Consider the following 22,311-nt stretch of genomic DNA (forward strand, 5'->3'; position numbering starts at 1 on the left):
GTATAGGATCAGTCTCAATAAATTAATTACAGTTAGTTTGTTAAGAATAACAAACTAACTAAACTAGCAATTTTTCTGTTTAATGTGTGTCCTTTCAAATGATAATGTGACTATGTGAGCCCAACTATAATTTCTAAGAGGCATAATAGACTTGGTCATTCTCATGCAAAAGTTGTTAAATCAGTTATGCAACTATACAAAACATCTTTCATCAATAAAAATGTGTCTATGTTATGTCATGCCTAGGTAAATCTCGCATTTTTTTTTTTTTTTTGCTTTACTATTTGTTTCACATATTTGAAGCTCTTAAAGTTATTCATGCTCATCACCATTGCCATCTTCAGATGGCTACAACAACTATTGTATTTTCTTTCTTGACACATTTTCTAAATCACTTGTATCTATTTTCTCAACAACAAAAAATCCAAAGCCTTTCAAGCACTCCAACAAATTTTTAAGTTCATTCACACTAAATTTTTAATCAATATTAAAGATGTTCAAAGTGATTTGGGAGGTGAACTTTGTCATTTTACTAACCTTTGGTTGCTCCTGTTTTCCTCACTTAAGGTCTTTTATTAAACACAAATTGCAATATAGATATGCGAAATGTGTTTATTTGGGACCTTCACTTAACACAAGGAACATAAATATCTCTAGAGATGGTAGTAATTACATCTCTAAAGATGTCCAATTCAATGAGGTAAACTTTCCTTATAATAACACTTTCAAATGCGTTACTCCCTTCAATGCACCAATCACTTTTTATCTAAACAAATACTCAACCAACTTCAACTCCATCTCTTATAAATATTGCTAAACCTGGTCACATAGTCCATGGTCAACAGAGATAAAACAAGAAAAATCTAAAGCCTAAAACCTTTATGTATATAATGGAACCTGCAGCAGTTAACTCTTACACACTAAGGAAACTGAGTTTCCCACCAAAATGAAGTTTCTCTACACAAATTGATAAAAAGTATTTTTTTTCTTTCTAAAAAAGTTGGTAAAAAAAATAAAAGAATGTTTAATGTCTAATTAAATGGTTGATAGTTATACTTACCTCACGGTTAACACCAACAATTATTTTTTTTGTTAAAATGTAATTTCGTGCCAATTATAAAAGCAACAAAAAATGAAGTTAGATTTAGTCAGGTAAACAAATAGTAAGAACGTTGCTTAACTTGACCAAAAATAAAAAAAGAACGTTGCTTAAAAAAAATAAATCTATGCGAAGACAAGAAGAAGAAAAACCAAAGTTGGTCAGCTTCAGGCTTCAAACATTATGTATGCTTAGTGGTGGGTCAAAAGGTTCAAAACAATTGTTAATTCAATCTTTTTTTAGTTGCGTGACTACTATTTTTTTAAAATTTAATGGTTAATTAAGTGGAATAATAGTGGTCACACACATTTTAGTTGCGTCACCATATTTTTAGCTTCTAAATGTGGTTACGCAACTGAAAAAATATGGTCACACAAACCATATATTTTGTTAACTGAAATTTTTCTGAATGGTGCAAAAGGATGGACGCATTAAAGGTGTCAAGTTATCGTTAATTCTTATGCAAAACATTAGAAATATATTGTTTTTTAACATATTGACAATAATAGAAATTATCATCAATAATTGAGTTTTTCTATCATGTGGCTAGTTTTATTAAGGTCAAATGAATCTAAAGGTTCTTTAAGTTTTTCGTTTATCCCAAAGTAGTCTTTTAAGTTTCAAAAGTCCCAAACAAGTCCTTTAAGTTTCAAAAGTCCCAAAGAAGTCCTTTTAGTTTTTGAATCGTTTCACACAAGTCCTTTTAGAGGATGATGGTGATGATTCAGATGATAGCAACAAAGAGCATTATCCACCATTTGTCATGCCTAAAAAGAGGACTAATTTTAAGTGGGTGTTAGGAGCCAGATTTGGTACCAAAGATGAGTTCAAGGAAGCAATTACCAACTATTCTATCTACATTATGACTTGTTTGAAACGATTCAAAAACTAAAAGAACTTGTTTGGGACTTTTGAAACTTAAAGACAACTTTGGAAAAAACGAAAAACTTAAAAGATCTTTAGATGCATTTGACTTTTTATTAAAATGGAAAGCTGTCAATTTTTGTGTTAAAAGACCTTGTTTACCATAACTCTAAGCAACAATATCTAACCTCACATTTTGCTAAAAAAAAAAAAAATCTAACTTCACATTATTAAAGAGTTTTACTTAATTATGATTAGTTTTTTAGTATATCAAACGCTAACTCCTGATATGAGTTTTTGCTTTTCTTTTTCTTTTTCTTTCTGAGAGATACGGTTGCTTATATTACTTTTGCTTATGCTTAAAATTTGTGCGAGAATTTTGTTTTTGAGAAATAATATTTGTGAGTAAATTATATTCTCCAAATTACGTTGTGTGTGGGTCATCGGAACTTTTTTTTTTTTGTCAAGTAGTTTAGTGGCTAGAACTCACACATATAAATGTGGAGAAATGGGGTGTTCGGAATTCGAACCCCGACCTCTGCATATAATATGCAATATCCTTACCAACTGAGTTAAGCTCACGGGGATGAATCATCCGAACTTTACTCAATGGATATGAAAGAATTATTGAAAAATGAAATATATTATAGAGTTGTATGTCAAGCATCTTTTATTAATAAGACAAATATTATTCATTTAACTTAAATAAATAATTGGGTATATTTCACGTGTAATTTCAGAAACTAATAATTTGAACGGTATCGTGAAATCTCATTAGAGTGTCAAGATCTCTATAAAAAAAAAAAAATTGTTTATATATCTCTCAAGAATTTTGGCACTACTACACTCTTTTTCTTATATTTAGCACGGAAGTTAACAATAAATTTCAAGGTCATCTTTTAAACTAAAAAAACACTTAAATTGTCCCAATAAATTTAACTCAATTAATAAAAAAAATACATATTATATGTAGGATTTGGTTTAAATCCTAAACATCATATTTTTTCATATTTAAAATACGTAAACTCCAACTATTTGACTACTTTAAAAAAGAAAAAACACCGAAGTCATCTTATGTTGTGTTGTGCAAGTTCTCCTTAAATGAGATAAGCACAAAGGCTGCGTGTGGTACTATACTATGCACCCCATGAATTTAATTAATTTATCTAGAAAGTCAGAAAGGTGCTACACCTCATCTCATTCGTCATTTGGTCATATATGTAGAACAAGAAAAATACCCTTATTCCTCAAGATAGTCACATGTTAATGTTGGACTTTAATTAATAGAAACCTCTAGACTATACCTCCATCTCAAATTAATCCAAACCACCTTAATTAATCTCCCCTTTAAATATTAAATCCACATCTCTTTTTCTATCCATTCTACTCCTTCATCAAAACCAACCATCTCCTATTTTCCCTCCTATATATTTCCCTCTTCCAAAACCACAAAACATTATTCTTCCAAAAAAAGACCAAAACATTATTTTAACATTATAACATACTTAAATCTTCATTCTTTTCATATATGGGCACTCTTGTAGGACATGTAGCTCCTGGTTTTGCTTTCTTAATACTAGGGCTATGGCACCTTTTCAACCACATCAAACTCCATATTAAAAATCCAAATTCATACATTTCACCAACATGGTTCCCAACATCAAAATTCAAATACCTAGAACTTTACCTAATCATGTTAGCCACAACAGCTTCAATCTCAATGGAACTTTTCATCGGGCCCGCCCGACACCAACCCTTCGATACAGACGGAACAATCCCCTCATATCATCTCCATAACTTCGAACACGCTTTGATCTCCATGGCTTTCTTCGCCTACGCCGCATCCTCCATAATCCTTGACAAAATCGAAAACCAAGCAAAACTTGCCCTAACACAATTCCTAGCTTCTATGGCTTTTTTTCAACAGCTTCTTCTCTTCCATCTTCATTCAGCTGATCACATGGGACCAGAAGGACAATACCATCTTCTCTTACAAGTTCTTGTCTTTGTCTCTCTTTCAACTACCCTTTTGGGAATTCCCATGCAAAAAAGCTTCTTGGTTAGTTTTGTAAGATCATTAAGTATATTTTTTCAAGGCTTGTGGCTTATGGTTATGGGGTACATGCTTTGGACACCAAGTTTAATTGCCAAAGGGTGTTTTATGAATTCTGAAGAAGGACATAAAGTTGTGAGATGTTCTGATGAAGAATCACTTCATCGTGCTGTTTCACTTGTTAATATTTTGTTTAGTTGGTTAGTTATTGTTGTTGCCGTTTTTGGTGTTTCTTTGTATTTGGTTTTGACCAAATATTATGGTGCAAATAAAGTTCGGTATTTCTCGTTGGGGATTGAGGATGAAGAGAGAGAAGATGTTGAAAAGTTAAGTGATGATGTGGAGTCTCAAAAGAGAAACTTAGTTGGCAAACCCAAAAGCTTTATTCATGTTGGGCAAAAAACTCTTTCATCTGTTGACATAGAAAGGTAGGAAGGGTTATGACAAATTAAGAAAGTACGTGGAAATTATACTTAGGGGGTGCTTGATATTCAATTTGTGATTACTTTTATTTTTATGAAGATAATTTGTGATTACTTATTTTTTATGGATTCCGCTTGTGTACCATTAAGGTACCAATGGTATATACTATTGGCCAATTAGAGTGTGCCATCTACCAATGTTACTTTATAAATTCTTTATTTGATATATTTTTTAAAGGATGTGTCATGTGACACATTTTAATTGGGCAATAGTATATACCATTATAGTACGCAAGTTCTATCCGTATTTTACTAGATTAGTGGGGTCCATGTATATATTTATTAATGTGCCAACAAGAATGGTTGGCTTAAGGAAACTTTAGTTTTGAGGATGGGTGGATATTGTTTTGTTTGTTGTTTGGATCTATATGGAAGGATTATTACTGTTTAAATGTACTTTTGTGGAGATATTAAAGAAATTTCTTTTATTAACTTATTCTTTGGTTATAATCACTTTGCCAATCATTTTGCATGCATTTGATTTTGATTCCAATTGTTTTATCCTGTACTCATAACAGTTTTGTTTTGGATCCTTGTCTGGGAGGAAACTTAATCCATGTTATTTTATTCACTTGCACGCTTTTGCAATTGTCGTATTTGACTTTTCACTTATCTTTCATTCATTACTTGTACATGGTGCAAATTAGAAAGAAAAAAAACATCTTTAATGTATCAGTGTCATGTGTAGTTGAGTTTGCTTTTAAAAAATAAATTATACTCAAGTTGATATTTTTTTTGAGTAAACTCAAGTTGATATTTAAAAACTATGTAAATTTAAATCAATTAAAAAGTTTATAACATCGACTGTAAATTATATTAGAAACGATCAAGTTTTGAAATAAAATATTGTCTGTACCCAATGAATAATAACGGCGCAATAAAAATTTATACCACGTTTTAATTATATTAATTATTTTTAACACATCAATAAAAATATATTTTGTAGCACTCTTTGTAATTTGTAAGCACATAAATAAGAAATTTTAAAAGCAGTTTAAGCATATTTTTTTGTAGAAATAATATTTTATAGCTGCCAGTGTTTATAAATAGATTTCTTAAGCCATTAAACCAAGAAGTTGCTTTCATTCAGGAAACTTAAGATGAAGGGCATTGGATAATTGTGGTACCGAAAAGTGAAGTAACGTTATACTATGGTTACAAGTTATATAGATAAAACCCTTAACAAAAAAACATGTGAATCTTATTATATCGTAAAATGAAGCTCACGACAAAGATGCATATGCATTGCTACTACTCTTGTTTTAGGAGTACTACAACTCTATTCACGGAGCAAGTTGAGAACATCCAAAGTTTGGATAAGTTTGTTGAATAACTTATGAAATAAATTTTAATTTGTTTGTTTGTATACTCCTTCTTCCATATCTTTGCTAGTTTAACTTTTTTTACTAATCATGCTCGATGCACTTGTTTTCTCATTCATTGGTTGGTCAGAATATTGGTGGGACACATGAGGGAGCTTTTGGTAAGGTTATTCATGTGTATGCTTTTTTATTTTATTTTATTTGAATTATAGGCGAAGAAATTTGTGGGGCTTTGAGAAGGAAATTTGTTAATGTTGGATGGTATTATTGGAATTAGAGATGAGAATAGGTCAGGTGAGGTTTATAGAGACATACAGCTTAGTATACAATAGATCAATTTAGATAAGCTGTTTTTTTTTAAAAAAAAAATATAGCGAAGGTTTAGATTTTTTTAGAAGCATGTTTAGATAAACAATAATACTACTTATAGCGAGTTTGATTGTCACGACACATCGCGATGTGTTTATTCCACCACACATGCTTTGCTGTCTTTTCCATCTATTCATAACTCCCCCTTGAATTCTGGAAATGTCATTTTTCATTGGTTGAATTCATTTTTGTGATGCCTTCGTTGGAATTTGTTTCGCTTTATATAACATTTTTTTTTTGAAGGATAAAAACCAATAACATTGTTGTTGGTTAAAAAGGTGATCAGACCATAAGCTATAAAAATCATCATAACTCTATCAGGTCGGCCTACTTAAATAAATATGAATAATATTTATTATTACTATTATTATATAATATTTTGAATTAATTTTCCCATTAAGAATAAGAGGATCAAATCCACAAAATGATGAAAATAAACCATGCTATGCTAAAAATAATAAAACATAATTCTTATGTTTTTTATACACATGAGAGAATACAAATCTCTTATATAGGTTTTCCACATAATAGTTTTGGCGAAAAGGGTTGGTTTCAATGTGAGTTTGTTCGTACAAATACCATTGCTAGATGTGGGAAGCTGTCTTGGTCACACGTTGACCAATATGACCTTTTGTAATATTGCAGGCCTTATATATTGATCATAGGAACCGTGACAATTCGTTTCAACTTTTTATAAGGATTTGTTTTGTTCCCTTAAGAGAGATCCACCTAACAGTCAGATCAACATTCAGCAACCATGTTTGAAAACACATGGCAGCAAGCAAATTCATGTTTTTCATTCACATTATTTTCAACAATGTTTAACAAGACAAGCTCGAATGAATTTTTAAAGGAAGACAAGCTCTGACCTATAAAACACACCTATTACAAAGGATTTTGTTTAAAAATGAATGAAATAATACTTGTAAAAATTAACGGAAGACAACCATGTTTTGTTGTCTAAAGATTTTTTTTTGGTAGAAAACTTTTAAGGTTTTGAGAATATAACTTTTAATATTTAACTTTCAAAAAAATAATTTTTAAATTTAAAATTTTCGAGGACATTCGTTAACAGAACTCTTAATTTTTTTAACATATATCGTCTGAATACTTGCTTAGTATTTTTGCCATAAGACAATTTCTCAAGTTTAATTGGACATTGCCACGTCTAATCTTTGTAACATGGAATACAAACTACAACTATGCCACGTGTACGATGACCAATAGAGAAGCTTGCAAGTACAATGGTAATAATAATCATATTAAGTAGCCTATGATCAACTTTGAACTTGCATGTTGACAACGGATATAAGTCTCCTATAAATAATATTCTTCACCATATATATAAGATAATGTCAACCGAAGAAGTTAAACTTCTATCCAAAATTGCAACTTCAAGACGAGATAATTAGAATTGTCTATGAAATTAATTCAACGCATTATTAAATATTATAAATTATATAAGAATAGAGAGAAAGAAATAAAGAGAGAATATAAGAGTATATTGTATTGCTTCTCAAGTATGTCTTTATATGGTAATGTAGGTCCTATTTATAGAATACAAAAGTTGTAACTTTCAATTACATGAAGAGCCATGAGACTAAATATCAATAAAGTCATTTAGTCATATTAGTTAAGAAATATAGAAGGTCTAGGGACAATGGACATCCACATCATTTTTCAATTAATTTATTCATAACACTCCCCCTTGGATGTCCATGAAGGATGTGTGCCTCATTAAAACATTACTAGAAAAAAACTCAATGAGAAAAAAATTCTAGTGAAGGAAAAAGAGTACAACAACCTTTTGTGTCTTAATCTGCCTCATTAAAAACCTTACCAGGAAAATCCAGTGGGATAAAATCATGGTTAAGGGAAAAAGACTACATAACACATTTTTGTCTCCCCCTCATAAAAACAAGGAAGAAATTTCAATAATCTTTTACACTGGTTACTCAAAATATTTACTTGGCGGTGACTCTGTAGAAAGATATGATCTATTTCCATACTCTTCTCCAAATTAGCAGCTCATGAGATATCTTCATATTGGGTTGTTGAAAGAACCTCCTTTTAAAATTTGAAAACCGCAAGTTTCTTGTATGTATAAAATCTTAATCTTTAATAAAGAGCATTCTCCACTTCCTTAATGTGGTGTTAGCATTTTCGAACGATTGAATGATGTTGTTCTTCCTCTAAGGTACAAATTGTATACCACGATATATAAATAATAAGCAAAATACATTAGTGTCCTCACTTGACCAATTTAAATTGTTCATAATTTTCTTGAGTACATGATTTTAATCACATCAAGTGACATCACAATCATTCTAAGATATAATTAATTAGATTTGTCCATATCAACATTTATATAATAACAAATTTTAGAATATCTTCAAGATTTCTAATATTTTATACTATTATCATAAAATCGACTATAATGAATTCATTTCAAATCCTTAAAATGGACAAATGGTATCATCTTTTCAATAATTTTGAGAGTATGTATTACGTAAATGAAACCCTTCAGGGAGTTTCATATATCACTATCAAGTGATTCACATTGTAGCTCATCTTTCATATAATTTGAGTCTTTCATGTGCTACTGAACTTAATCAAAAAAAAAATCTTGAATTCACTTCTAGTGAATATGTCTTTAAAGAATATATGTCTCTTAAAAATAAATGGTAGACAAATTGACCAATTCACTTCAGGTGAACATATCAAACTCTATATATATTTATTTTACCATTCTAATTCCCTTTCGTGGAAAAAATCATACATATCCATTTAACTTCACATCTTCGAGTGTGCGGACAACTGGTCCAAAGAGTTTGATTTCACTAGAACTTTCTCTTTTCGATCTGCATATATTTTCCTTTTCTATAATCTTTAATAGACTTGAATTCATGATCCTCATTATTACTTATCACATATAGTGCTGTATTATATTCAAAAATACGTTGACGTTGACTTCATTTCGGTTCCATCTCATTCCATTGAGATCTTTCTTTCATGACATAATTTATCAATATTTTATAAGTTTCAGGTACCTGATTAGTTCTTCTGGAACAAATAAATCAATTATGTCATAAAACACTTTAAGTTTTTATATCCTTGTTTGGGTTATCATTCCTTTAAACTCCTTTTCTTATTCGAGGATTTTTATATTTGGAACCGATTGATCTACCATGCTTCTTGCTTCAGGCACAGTTGAGACTCATTTGCATATTAGATTATCCAACAAGGACATCTATTTCATTTGGAGCATTAGCAGCTGATATTTGATATTTACCTTTGCAAATGAGTTATAGCTTGAGGATCAAGACGGGACAATAATATTTCCTTTCAAATAATTTATTGAACTTCAGGTTCACATTTTCAGCTGCTTATTATCTCCCCCTAATATTGGAAAAATTGATCCATCAATTGATAATCAGACTACTAGGCTGTAAATAAGTTGGCTCAATACAATTAATGATAGATGGAGATTCATATCAAATATTTTTCTCAATATTCTTCCGAGATTTATCGTAGTGCATTATATTGGAGCAATTGTGATATTCACAACACATCCAAACATCCACTTAGATGAGAAATATTAGGTTGTGAACCTAAAATCAATGATAAATTAAGGGGAGAACTTATATAAAGTATTGTGTTGGCTTGATGCAAATCAATATCTCAACAACTTGTTTATTCCCAAAATTGAGTTTATAAGACATGATCTCATAACCAAAATAGAGTTTATAAGGCATACTCTCATAAGTATCAACTATACAATTAACTTTAGACGTCTAAAGAATGGATCTTCAAATCCATTTTTATGAGCATATGCTACCGGTTATTCAATATCAATTGACAAATGATACTTATCAAATGCTTTCTGAAAAGATCTTAAAATAAACTCTTAGTTAAATTTGTTGACACAATAATTTCTATTTTTTTTTATCTAGTTTTTGCATCATAATAGATCCGGGATAACCCAACCGATCTTGCCAACAATTTGTAAATTTCTAGTTTACAATAATATGTGCTTCCATTGCACTAATATAAGTGCAATCAAATCAAGGACAAAAATAACTTTTCCACTACACTTATTTTCTCGAGATATAGAGATATTTAATATCTCCATTTTTTTTTTTTAATATGATATCCATTTAGACGACTATCTTAAAACTCATTGAATTTTTATGAGATTTAGATTAATATAATTCAATCTTAATGTGTAACTTTGTTCCTTCATGTAACAATATTACAACTCTTCAAGAGTCTTCATTGATCTTGCAGTTCTTCGGGAAATATATCACAATTGATCAAAATGAATCATTATTTAAGCAATTCTTCAGGGATTGTTTAATACACTCAGAGTGGACATTTTGAAACATGATTTGTAAACATAAACATCTAGTTTACAATAATATATGATTAATTTATTTTAATCCATTTGAAACAATAACAATCAACAAAATAATTATGTTCAAATGAAATTATATAATAAATATTCTAAAGCCTTGAATCATCTTTTGCATTATCATAGATAAATCAAATATAAAAAAGAACTAAACACAATTTTTCCAACAAATAAAACTTTATAAATCATACACATTTCTCCTGTGAGTAGTTAGGCAACACAAACTATCAATATAATATATTTTTAAAGTTTGACATCTCCAAAGTTTATATTATATGTAACATCAAGATCAAATAAATTTATTTCAAAAGAAAATGTACATATCTAACGTAAAATAATCTTAAAGGATTTAGGAGTAAATAAGAGAACTAACTCATATAAGATGTTTTCAAGAATTATGTAGAAAAGAGTTTGTGCTTACTTACCTTGTAATTCAGGTCTTCTAGAAGTCTTATGCAATAAGAAAGAAGAAAACCATAACCAAACTTTGATCGTAGAATAAGAAAACAATATTGCACGTTTCAATCCATATAATAGAAATATGATCGTATCAAGAAAATCATTGATCAAACACTAATTTTCATAACCACAACATTGGTTATATGAAACTAATAGTATGAACCATTCACTTCTGGGAATGACGTTCAATGTAACATTTCACCATTTTGATCAAGAGCCACTCTTTATTCAAATACAAATGTGACTAATCTTTCAAAAATATTCTTGAAGATACTCACTTATTTTGCTACTTCAGGAGCATTTCGAATGACAATATATTTCTCTCTTTTATTTTTATAAATCAAATAGATCTTATAAATACCAAGTTTTAAATGTGTTGTTCTTCAGGAACTCAAACACAAACCTCTATCAACAATGACAAAGGAAATTACAATAGTTTTATTATGCAATCATTCACGAATGCTTGATATTAAGTTATTAGTTCTTCTAGAACTATATCTCAAATCTTTATAAATAACGGGGGAAAAATCATTCTTTGAGCAATCCTTTAAGGATGCTTTAATATTAAATTTTAGTTCTTCAAGAACTATATATTACATACTCAACGTGTAACACTTCAATACTTTCATTTTAAAAATTATACAAAGATAAAATATGTTTTATTTTCAACCATAAATCTCTATCAACATCAAAGAAGATCATAATTTTTGTTATCCTTAAAGGATGTTTGATATTAAATATTTAGTTCTTCAAGAACTATATATATCTTAAACCTTCATAAACAATGATAAAAATTTGTTTGCTTGCAATCCTTTTAGGATGCTTTAATCTTAATTTGTTTCTTCTTCAAGAATTATAATGCACATGATCTTCATAATCATCAAGAACTCGTAAATATGTCTTAAAACAATTCATAAATACATAACTACGCATAAGTGAATCATAAGTCATTTTCTATCCGTATACTTTCTTCTCCAAGAATATTAAAATAAACACTCCAAATGGGAGGTTTAGTTGGGTTGTAAACTAATGGATCATTATCAGGTCCATTTAATTCTTGGTTCCCATCAAACTAACAAAAAGATCAAGCCACCTATGCAGACAGTGTAAACTAGGAATGAAATATTACATCAAACATGGCTATCTTAAGTCAAAAAGATTGATAGACTCAAATTTTGGTATCAGGGAATACATACTTCTTCATCAAGTTTCTCTTGGCTTGAACATAGACATATCACATACTTTATTCGGGTTAAGATTGATTGAATACATTTTCAACAAGAATCAGCTAAATAAAAAATCCCTTTATAGCAAACAAGTAAATCATGAAAGCATCAAATATCCACACTTTCCAGTAGTAGGAACAGAACACGTTAACACAAATATATATAAAGGGGATCAAAAAATCAAAAAGGTTCTCTTTTATGGAGGAACTCATGTTTTAAATGTGCACATGATTAGGAGATGAATCTAATATATAATGATTTTCGAACCCAAAAAAAGAAAAAGAAACAATAGTATGTATTTCTAGTTTACTATGGTTTTTGTCAAAAAGATTAATATCATTGCTCACATCTTCTTATATATTAAAGTTAACAAGTAAGCTTATTGTTGCCCTAATTTTAACCTAACCCTAATGCATTAATTTTACCGTTTTAACCCTAATGCTTGATTGTGTCATGTTTAACCTATTAATCCTATTTTTTTGTTGAAACAAATCGGACCTAATCTCCTATTTCCCAATTAACCTAACAAAACACCCTACTTTTCATGCAAAGCCATCTGAACGAAACAAACTTATTTTCTTTCCTTTTGTTCTCTCTCTCCCCTCACACGGCCATTTTTTATTTAATCAGAGAAAGTCACCCCATTTTCAGACCCTCCTCTCTCTATCTACGATTCTTCTGCAACTCTCCCCCTTTTCTCTCACACATTTTCTCCCAAAACCATGGCTGCTTCTTCTCTCTTTCTCCTCCAAGCCTCCCTTATGGGTCACGATCTCCGATCTCTTTCTTCCATCTACCAAACTCTGATAGCTCTCTCTCCATTATGAACACAGATTGCCGCCGAAAAATTTATTTGTCGCACTGATCCACGCACATCTCGCCGACTCCGCAAATGCCGCCGCAACAACAAATGACCTTCGTAATTGTCACCGGTAACTCACTTTCTCCCACCGATTCATGTTTCATGTTCATATTGATTGTGTGAATTTTGCTAATTTTGAATTTGACATTAGGGTTTGAATTATAGTTTTTCATTGATTTTGTGTAAATTATCATTGATTATCAATTACAGTATAGCCAAAATGGTTTGATTATCAATTTTGTGTAAATTTTGCTAATTTTGAATTTGACATTAGGGTGTGAATTTTGTGTAAATTATAGTTGATTTTGATATGTGATTGTGTGAATTACAGCTTTTTCTTCATTGTTAGAATAGTTTTTTTTTTCTTTTTTTCATTGTTAGTTTTTGTAATCGTTACTTTCTCTGTGTTTCAGTCTCAATTCAATACCTTGCAATCATGCTACTTCTTTGTTTATGTTCTTCTACTTGAATTATGGATGAATTTCTGAACGTTTTTTTATTTTAATTCTTACCTTTTAATGTTCTGAACTTTTTGTTTTTTTTTTTAATTTGTAGGTTCTAATGAAGGTCCACACAGTTATAGTTACTTGAATCAAGAGAAAAAGAGCACAGGTATTGAACTTTAGTGTCCAAAATTGATAATGAATGTTCTAATGAATCTGAACGTTTCAAGGTTCTAATGAATGTTCTGAATTTTAATATCACACCATTAGTTGACTCTTTATGATTGTGTTGTCTTTCTTTCTTTCTTTTGTGTAGGTTTGATTTGTGATGTCTTGAATTCCTCAATGCAAATGTGATAACACTTAACTATTGAAGATTTTTAATTTTAAGACTCCCTGTTTCATTTCAGATATGATTCAGTATTTATACAAATTGGATGTACGTTTCCTTTCTAAATTTGTATGTTTCTGATTTTTTGTCAAGACATATTCTTTCCTAAATTTTATCAAGACGTATTCTTTCCTAAATTGACGAGAAATCTGAAATGTAATTTGCATTTGGTTCTGAACATCATTTGCTTAACACCATTTTTATAATGATTCATTTTGCTTTGAACTTTTAAGCATGTCAACTGCTTTGCTTCATATGTATTGAGTTGAATTATGGATGAGTTCTTTTTTCTCCATCACAAGTTGACATAATTATTGAAAATGACACAATCATAAGTATATAATACTTTTGTGGTAAGCATAGCTTTCCTCTTCTATCTCATAATTGAATTTCCTTCTTACTATAATATGAGTAAATGCGGTGTACTTTCCTTTTCTCTTGCAGGCAGAGGTACTTGGTGTTGATCCAAGAGAAGTTGATGTTCCTGTGGTAGGAGGTCATGCAGGAGTCACAATATTGCCTCTTTTATCACAGGTTTTGTAAAGGATACTTGATACTTCCTTACTTAAAAATGATGTCATCCTTAAACAAGTCACTTAACCTTCTTCAAACTTGGTTTTTAAAGGCTAAGTCTCCCAGTAGCTTCACTGCAGAAGAAACCGAATACCTGACAAATCGCATTCAAAATGGTGGAACAGAAGTTGTTGAGGTAATGTTATATAAGTAATAAGTTTATCACCTAATATGTGATTGGAGTATTAGAAGGACAAACTTCTTAGATATCATGTCCTTAAACCTATGATTCTTTTTTTTTTTTATGGAAATCTGAACAACCCCTTCAATGCCTTGACCATGAAAAGTGATGTATAGAAAAGTTTTGAGCTTTAGTTATGAGATGAGGCCTGTTTTTGTGCTTGCTCATAATGTTTTGCTTTGTATTTTACGACGTTTTTGTTTGTTACTTATGGTTGTTGTTTTGATTTTTGTTTCAGCTTTGGCAAATATTCATGAGAACAAGAAACAACCACAAGATGTAGAGTCAATTGATGGAGGAATGTGAGGAAGGTGATGAAGGGATGAAGGACAGAAATGTTGATAAGTTAGTTGCCTATTATAATTGGCTTGAAAAGCCATGTGAGATTCTTGAAGGGAAGGAAGAGAAAGAGGTAGTTGCTGGGTTGGATATATGACGCTATATAACGTGAGTGTAATTTATTAAGATCTGATACTGCACATGCCCGTCATAGTTTGAGAGGTATATATGTTTCATCTTTTTGTTGTTTGCTTCTTTCTCTAATATATCTATAAGATCTTGATATATGAGTCTCAAACGGAAAACTCGAAGGCATTTTGTGTTATTGTGACATTGAGTTTTTTATATTTGGTGTTCAGAAGAAGATTATATTTCTGAAAGTATATCGTAGTGATTATGTACAGTTTTTTTTTTTTTTTTTTTCAAATCTAAAATCAGCCGCAACGATAAACAATTATGTTGTGTACTGTTCCCTTTCAGAATTTTTTATTGGTTGGAGTAAAATGGACGTTATTGATAAGTATACTCCTACTTTTTATTAGGTTGTTGCTAAGTATTTTAGTCGAAACTGGCTTTGATTGGATTTGGAATGACGTTAATAATGGTATAAAGCAGTTGAATTTTTTAGGCCGCTTTATAGGAAATTCTGTTATCGTTTTATGCATCATTTTTTGTAAATAAAAAAAAATCATTTTACAATGTAATCTGCTAAGATGTGTCATATATTGCTTTTTATAGCCTATTGTAGACTTAGGACCTATGCTAATTAAGGAAATTGGTTATGAGTTATATCGGTATATAATGTTGATTGATGCTGCACTCAATCAATTTGAGATCATGGTTCATAAGAAGAATGAAAAATTATGTTTAACTCATGGCGTGAATGAACTTAACAACACTTATAATTTGAAATTTGGTGAGGATTACATTGGTATGTGTTCACCCAAGAATTTTTGTGATTATTGTTTATGGACATGATGTTGAACCTAGATTTTCTGGTATTACTGCATCAATTGCTTACCACTATGACCCCACAAATTTTAATTATTCCGTCGTCAAATGGTTGGATTCATCTGCTGTTAGCTCTTGATTTTTGGTAAGTAATGAAATTTAAGTTATAATATAATTGATTTTTTTTCCTGTACAGTGTGTTTCTTATAAGTTAGTTTTAGTTTATACTTATCCATGCTATTATACCAGAACTTTTTTTTCTTTTTAAATTAGACTTTCACTTATGATGGATTAACTGTATCATCCACAAGGGTTGCAAAGATTTAGATTTGATTGATGATCCGGTCATTTTTTGAGTATGCTTTTGGAGTTTGATCCTGAGAACAAGACTACCAAATTTGGAGGATATTGGAAATGCTTATATGCAAGAAAGCTATAGTGCACGGGAAAGTGGTAAAGATTGGATCAATTGCTTTGGGGCTACATTGGACTTCTTTACATTACATTACTAGAGTGATTGCTTTCATAGCAATCAAATTAATATTTAGTACCGTTGTTATTTTCATCAATTTTATGAACTATCATGCAAGCATTGCATTCTTTTTGTTTGTTTTTGCGTTTGACAATGTTAACTTATCTTTAAACAGATGACTTTGTCTACAATGAATATCTATTGTTAAAGTTATCATGTTTGATTATTTTGAGTTTATAAATGCTAATGAAAAGTATATTTTCGTTAACTTAAGTCAGATTAGTTCTATTCATACACTACAGCTACAATATCGATGACTATGGGCCTGTTTGTTTGGGTATAACCAAACAAAAATAAAGTTAATTTTTAGCTCTTCTTTTTCACGCCATTTTGACATATTAGCATTGTTTAGACTACATAGTGGCAGCCAGACACTTAGCTTATTGTTAACTGCAAAATTAAATACAATAAGGCTAACATGAGTATTTCTGCACAGTAATTTAACAGTCACATTTATTTAAATGTGACTAAAGTTATATGTCTTGATTGTAGTATGGAGTGTGGCTCAAAAAGATTAAGCTATAATATATAAAGGGTTGGCTTGATAAATGTGCAATGTGCATTCCGCAATGATGCTTTAGTGTATGGCAACTTCCAATCTTCATTTGATGCTATCTATTACCATGCACATGTGTATCTGTATATGCAATAGTAACATGATTGTCGATATTTGTCTGCGCGTGAAACATTTTGGAGAATATTTTTGTTTGATATACACTCTAGAGAACCTTTAGTTGAGAAAAACTTCTTTTAAAGAAACTTCTTTGAGAATATTTTTGTGTGAAAATTCTTGAGTCATTTTATAACAATCTTCTAATATGGTATATCACTTTGCAAGTTGTTTAAACCGTAAACATTGACCTATTCATATAAACGAATTATATGATGTGTAACTTATTTGCGTATGTTTTAACTGGTCGGACCCGTGCGACGCACGGGTCGATTGTCTAGTAATCATAAAAATTACCTGACAATTTCTCATGCACAATACGATATGCTCCAAGTTTTCGAATCTCAGCCAATTAGAGTTTCGTGCTGATAACGTGTTATGAAATTAATCCAAAGCATTGCTAGATATTATAAAGTATATAAAAATAGAGAGAAAGAAACAAAGAGAGAACATAAGAGCATAATTATCGGTTGAATTTTGTGGTGTCTTAAGTGCAAATAAAGCCACTGTGTCAGAAAAGCATTGATGTTTGGCTTATCAAAGCAGTTTCAAAATGGCCACCGTTGCCAAACTCTACTACCGTGTCTTAAGCCCTTTGTTGGGATAAAATAATATATAAATTAAAAAGGACACATACTTTTGAGTTGTGATTGGTCGGTATGAATTTTGTGGGACCCATTTTAGAGTTTTGGATGAGTTGTATGGATATTTGAAAAATGTAAATGAGTGGTGTACTTGCAGAAAAAGTACGGTAAGGATTCTAGGGCTAAGAATCGTAGATTAGGGTTTTTAAACTGAATATCGGATCTTCTGAGAATGATCTCAAGAGGGTTATTTATAGCCTGCTAATGGGCTTTTTCCTGCGTGACTTAAGCTCTAAGAAAGCAGGGTTTTTAGTCTTTTTAGCTCATTTAGGCGGTTTAGGGCGACTTCTAGAGGTTTCTAGAAGCCGAGGTGGACGGCGTCCTGAGGAGGACGCGCCTAGACCTCCAAAGTCCCTTCTATAGGGCGCCTAAACCCTTCTGGAGGGCTTTTAAGCCCTTAGGAATATTATGACGGTCCACAGCCCCCCAAGCACGAGGCTTGGAACAAGGCGAAGTGATGAATAATGTGGATTTGGTCCTGCTGGAGGGCTTTGAGCCCTTTAGGAATATTATGACGGTTCAAGTGGTTTAAATAATTGAAAAGTGTGAAGTAATATAAAATATTAGGTGGGACCCATTTATACTACCCATATGAGTGGCATGGATATGGGTGCTCTAATAACCTGTTTGGTACAGCGGTGTATTAGCATTTTCCGCATCCCGAGGCATTTTGAAAGTGAAAATAAAGAAGCTACCATTTGTAGCTTTTGTGCAAACGGCGTTTTTTTCTATTTCCACCGCCGCAACAAACACGTACTAAGAGTGTATTGTATTGCTTCTCAATTATGTCTTTACATGACAATGTAGGTCCTATTTATAGGATACAAAAGTTGCGTCTTCTAATTACATGAAGAGCTATGAGACTAAATATCAATAAAGTCATTTAATCATAGTAGTTAAGGAATATAGAAGGTCTAGGGACAATGGACATCCACATCATATTTTCATTTATTCATAACAGTCTTCATGTTCTAAATGAATTCTAAGCCAGGAAAGAATTTTATAATACCATCAGCTCTAAATCATGTTCAAAATCTATTGCGGCCATCATTCATAAGCTGCACGTGTCTATGATTTTGACAATTATTTTACATGTAGACCAAAACAGGACCTGAGCATCATAATAAAACTTTCATGACATCATCCTTGACCTTTCATAGCACTTCCTCGTTTTGTATCAGTAGCCTTGTCCCTTTCAAATTTTGAATATCATAATAATAACAAATGAGTGTTTCTAGAAAATATGCATAAATCAAGACATTCTGTCTACCTTTAATTACCTTATAACACCACTGCTCCCAGACATTCTGTCTAGATCAGATCCTGCATCTACATAAATGTTTAACTATCTTTCATTATATTTCTATAGGGAGTGTTCTAAGAACTCTAAGATCTTTCATTTATATCTTTCCTCAGATAAAAAGCCCCATAATTTTGAAAATAATGTACTAAAAGACATCATGACTTAAAACAAAAATTTGATTACTTCAGAAGATGTTAATTAATCTGTACAAAAGCCTTATATGGATAGTAAAGAGAGGAGAAGCTATGATTCTAAGGAAAAAATCAGAAATTTTAGCTTCACTTAGAACTTAATCTCAGAAGTCAAAACAAACAGCTTTAACTCACCATTCACCAACACATAGTATTAGTTAATAGCTGCTTGTGGGATGAAGATCTAAAGGAGGAAGAAAATAGAAAAACAAAAGCATCTATGCTAAACTATATAACAGCTAGAATCATGAAGATATTAGAAGCTAAAGCAATTACAGGAGACAAGGAAGAAAAACGCGTATTGCCTTATTTGCACTTTCTAGGTTCTAGAATATATCACTTTAAGGCCTATCGAGTACTTCTAGATAGTGTATGAAACCTGATTGTATGATGATATCTAAAAACTTTTCATGCTAGAAGATCAGCATCTTCATCCTTAATTAAAGTTAAAAAAATGTAAGTACATTGAAACCCCTTTAACTACCGGCGACAAAACCACTGTAGCCAGGTTCTCTATCCATTGTCTGACCTTGCATGACACTTCTTACAAATGATACCTCCTCCCACTTGCCCGCGTTTGCATATATGTTTGATAGGAGAACTTTGCCTCCACCATGAGAAGGCGCCAATCTCGCCAAATTCTCTGCAGCCCTCTCTCCTATGTTAACATTTCCATGAGTTCTACATGCTGCTAATAAAGTTCCCCATATCACAATATCGGCCTCCATTGGCATGCTCCTTATCATCTCCTCGGCTTCTTCTAATAGCCCAGCTCTCCCCAAAATATCAATCATACAACCATAATGTTTGATATCTGGTTCCACATTATATGCGCTTTTCATGGTTTTAAATATTCTCTTTCCAGACTCCACCAAACCGGCATGGCAACAAGCACTTAGGACTCCAATAAATGTAATTGGATTTGGTTTAATATGGAACCTCTGCATATCAGAAAAAACCTCTAGGCACATACTTGCATGTCCATGCGAGGCTAACCCGCATATAATTGCATTCCATGGTGACACAGAAGAGACTTCATCTCGAATCTGATTGAAAAATTGAAGGGCAGAGTTAATGCTCCCACATTTTGCATACATATCAATCAGAGCAGCACGCAAATTGTCATTAAAAGGAATGGATTCACTGCGCATATATTCATGGGCCAATTTTCCTTCCTGCAATGTACCTAATGTGGCAATTGCAGAGAATACACTCACCATGGTTACTTCGTTTGGTTTGATCCCCCCGGCTAACATTTTATGGAAAAGCTCAAGAGCCATTTTGGGATGTTCAGATTGTGCATAGCCAGAAATCATGGTACTCCATGAAAACACATCTCTTACATGCATCTTATCAAAGGTTTTCAATGCATGATCCATCATTCCATTTTTTATGAATCCAGCGGTAAGAGCATTCCATGATTCTAAGTGATCCTTTACACCCACTTCAAATTGCAAACAAGCAAGGTCCATCATCCCACAAGCTGCATAAAAATAGATAATTGTAGTCTGTATAAAATTATAACAATCAAAGCCTCTCTTAACAACTGTTCCATGCAATTGCCAACCATCAACAATTGCAGTCCCACGACCACATGCTGAAACCAAATTCACTATCATAACTTCATTAGGTCCGTGTCCAGTTTGCAGCATTGCACGATAAATCTCCAAAGCTTCACGCAAACGACCCTTTTGAATATAACCATCAATCATCGTCCCCCAAGAAATCACATCTTTATCACAAATCCCATCAAACAACTCTCTAGCCTCGTCAACAAGTCCCGTCTTCGCATATCCATTCAACATCACATTCCACGTAACCAAATTCCTCTCAGGCATCTCATCAAACAACCTCCTCGCTTCCCTCACACCCGAACAAAGACAATATGCATGCATCAAATTCGTCGAAACAATAACCAACCCGACAACAAACATCTTAACAACCAAACCATGAACCATACGACAATTCAAAACTTCACCCAAATGCGAACAAGCAGATATCACATTAACCAAAGTCAAATCATTCGGCACAACACCACAACTTCTCATATCCTTAAAAACCTCAAGCGCTTCACGAAAGAATCCATTTTGAACAAAACCCATTATCATAGTCGTATACGAAACACAACCTTTATTAGGCATTACATCAAACAGTTTACGTGCATTATCAATCTGACCATTTCTCACATACCCAGAAACCATTATATTACAAGAAACACTATCCAACGTAGCAAAACCATCAAACAACAACTGGGCATTCTTAATATCACCACATTTTGCGTACATGTTGATCAAGCTGTTTTGAATGAAAGTGTTGAAATGGAGTCCAAGTTTGAAGATGAGCGAATGGATTTGGCGACCTTGTGAGATGAAGGAGAGGGAGGAACATGATTTGAGTGCGGAAACCAATGCGAGTTCGGAATCATGGTGGTTTTGGTGGTTTCTTGCATTGGTGAAAATGTGAATGAAGTGTTGTGGATTGGGTTTGGTGAATGTGGAAGTGGAAATGTGTCTTAGATGAAAGGGAAGAGAAGAAGGTGAGAATTTGAGTCTGAGACTCAAAGAGATGAACATGAAGATGGGATGTTAAGAGAGACCATCAGATTTAAACTTCGATGGTTCTATGTCTGTCGTGTGTGTTGAACATCTGTGAGCGGTTGAACCGCAATTAACAAACATATTTTAATAATAAAAGCTATAGTTTTAAAACTTGGTTCGGTGATCGACTCAGTAAGGGTACTGGGTTAATGGTCAAGTACTGAGTCATTCGTTGAACCGCATTACTGAATCGGATTAAATTGAATAACTCGGTCTTACGATTCATTTTTTACAGATATTTAACCAGATTAAACCGAATATTTAGCCATTTAAAAACAAAAAAACAACATATAATATGTATATTAATATTTGTATAGCTATATTTTGTTGATAGAAAATAGATTTTGATTTGTATATATATTATTATAAATATAATATGTAGATTTTCTAAAAATATATTTGAAGTTTA

The 22,311-nt window shown here is 31.8% G+C and overlaps 3 protein-coding genes across 5 annotated transcripts; 2 read left to right on the forward strand and 1 right to left on the reverse strand.

The window, feature by feature from the left end:
* Nucleotides 1–3,313: 3,313 nt before the first annotated feature.
* On the forward strand, nt 3,314–4,934 carry LOC11441884 (transmembrane protein 45B). Its single transcript, XM_003594077.4, has one exon. It carries the CDS (start codon nt 3,492–3,494, stop codon nt 4,446–4,448), a length of 957 nt encoding a protein of 318 aa, XP_003594125.1. The 5' UTR covers nt 3,314–3,491; the 3' UTR covers nt 4,449–4,934.
* A 7,885-nt stretch (nt 4,935–12,819) lies between these two features.
* On the forward strand, nt 12,820–16,613 carry LOC11439816 (malate dehydrogenase 2, peroxisomal). Of its 3 annotated transcripts, none has more exons than XM_039830318.1 (7): nt 12,820–13,217; nt 13,703–13,759; nt 14,001–14,029; nt 14,426–14,515; nt 14,607–14,690; nt 14,974–16,110; nt 16,239–16,613. In XM_039830318.1, the coding sequence occupies exons 1-6, from the start codon at nt 13,178–13,180 to the stop codon at nt 15,016–15,018; spliced, it is 345 nt and encodes a 114-aa protein (XP_039686252.1). In that variant the 5' UTR covers nt 12,820–13,177; the 3' UTR covers nt 15,019–16,110; nt 16,239–16,613. The 3 variants fall into 3 exon arrangements, with proteins under 3 accessions (XP_039686252.1, XP_039686253.1, XP_039686254.1); XM_039830319.1 differs by having other exon boundaries at nt 16,277–16,613; XM_039830320.1 differs by having other exon boundaries at nt 14,974–15,236; nt 16,277–16,613.
* A 2,750-nt stretch (nt 16,614–19,363) lies between these two features.
* LOC11445017 (pentatricopeptide repeat-containing protein At5g19020, mitochondrial) lies at nt 19,364–21,966 on the reverse strand. Its single transcript, XM_024775576.2, has one exon. The coding sequence runs from the start codon at nt 21,876–21,878 to the stop codon at nt 19,782–19,784; it is 2,097 nt and encodes a 698-aa protein (XP_024631344.1). The 5' UTR covers nt 21,879–21,966; the 3' UTR covers nt 19,364–19,781.
* Between the last annotated feature and the right edge of the window lie 345 nt (nt 21,967–22,311).

This window comes from Medicago truncatula, chromosome 2, assembly GCF_003473485.1.
Source record: "Medicago truncatula cultivar Jemalong A17 chromosome 2, MtrunA17r5.0-ANR, whole genome shotgun sequence".
Classification (NCBI taxonomy): Eukaryota; Viridiplantae; Streptophyta; class Magnoliopsida; order Fabales; family Fabaceae; genus Medicago; species Medicago truncatula.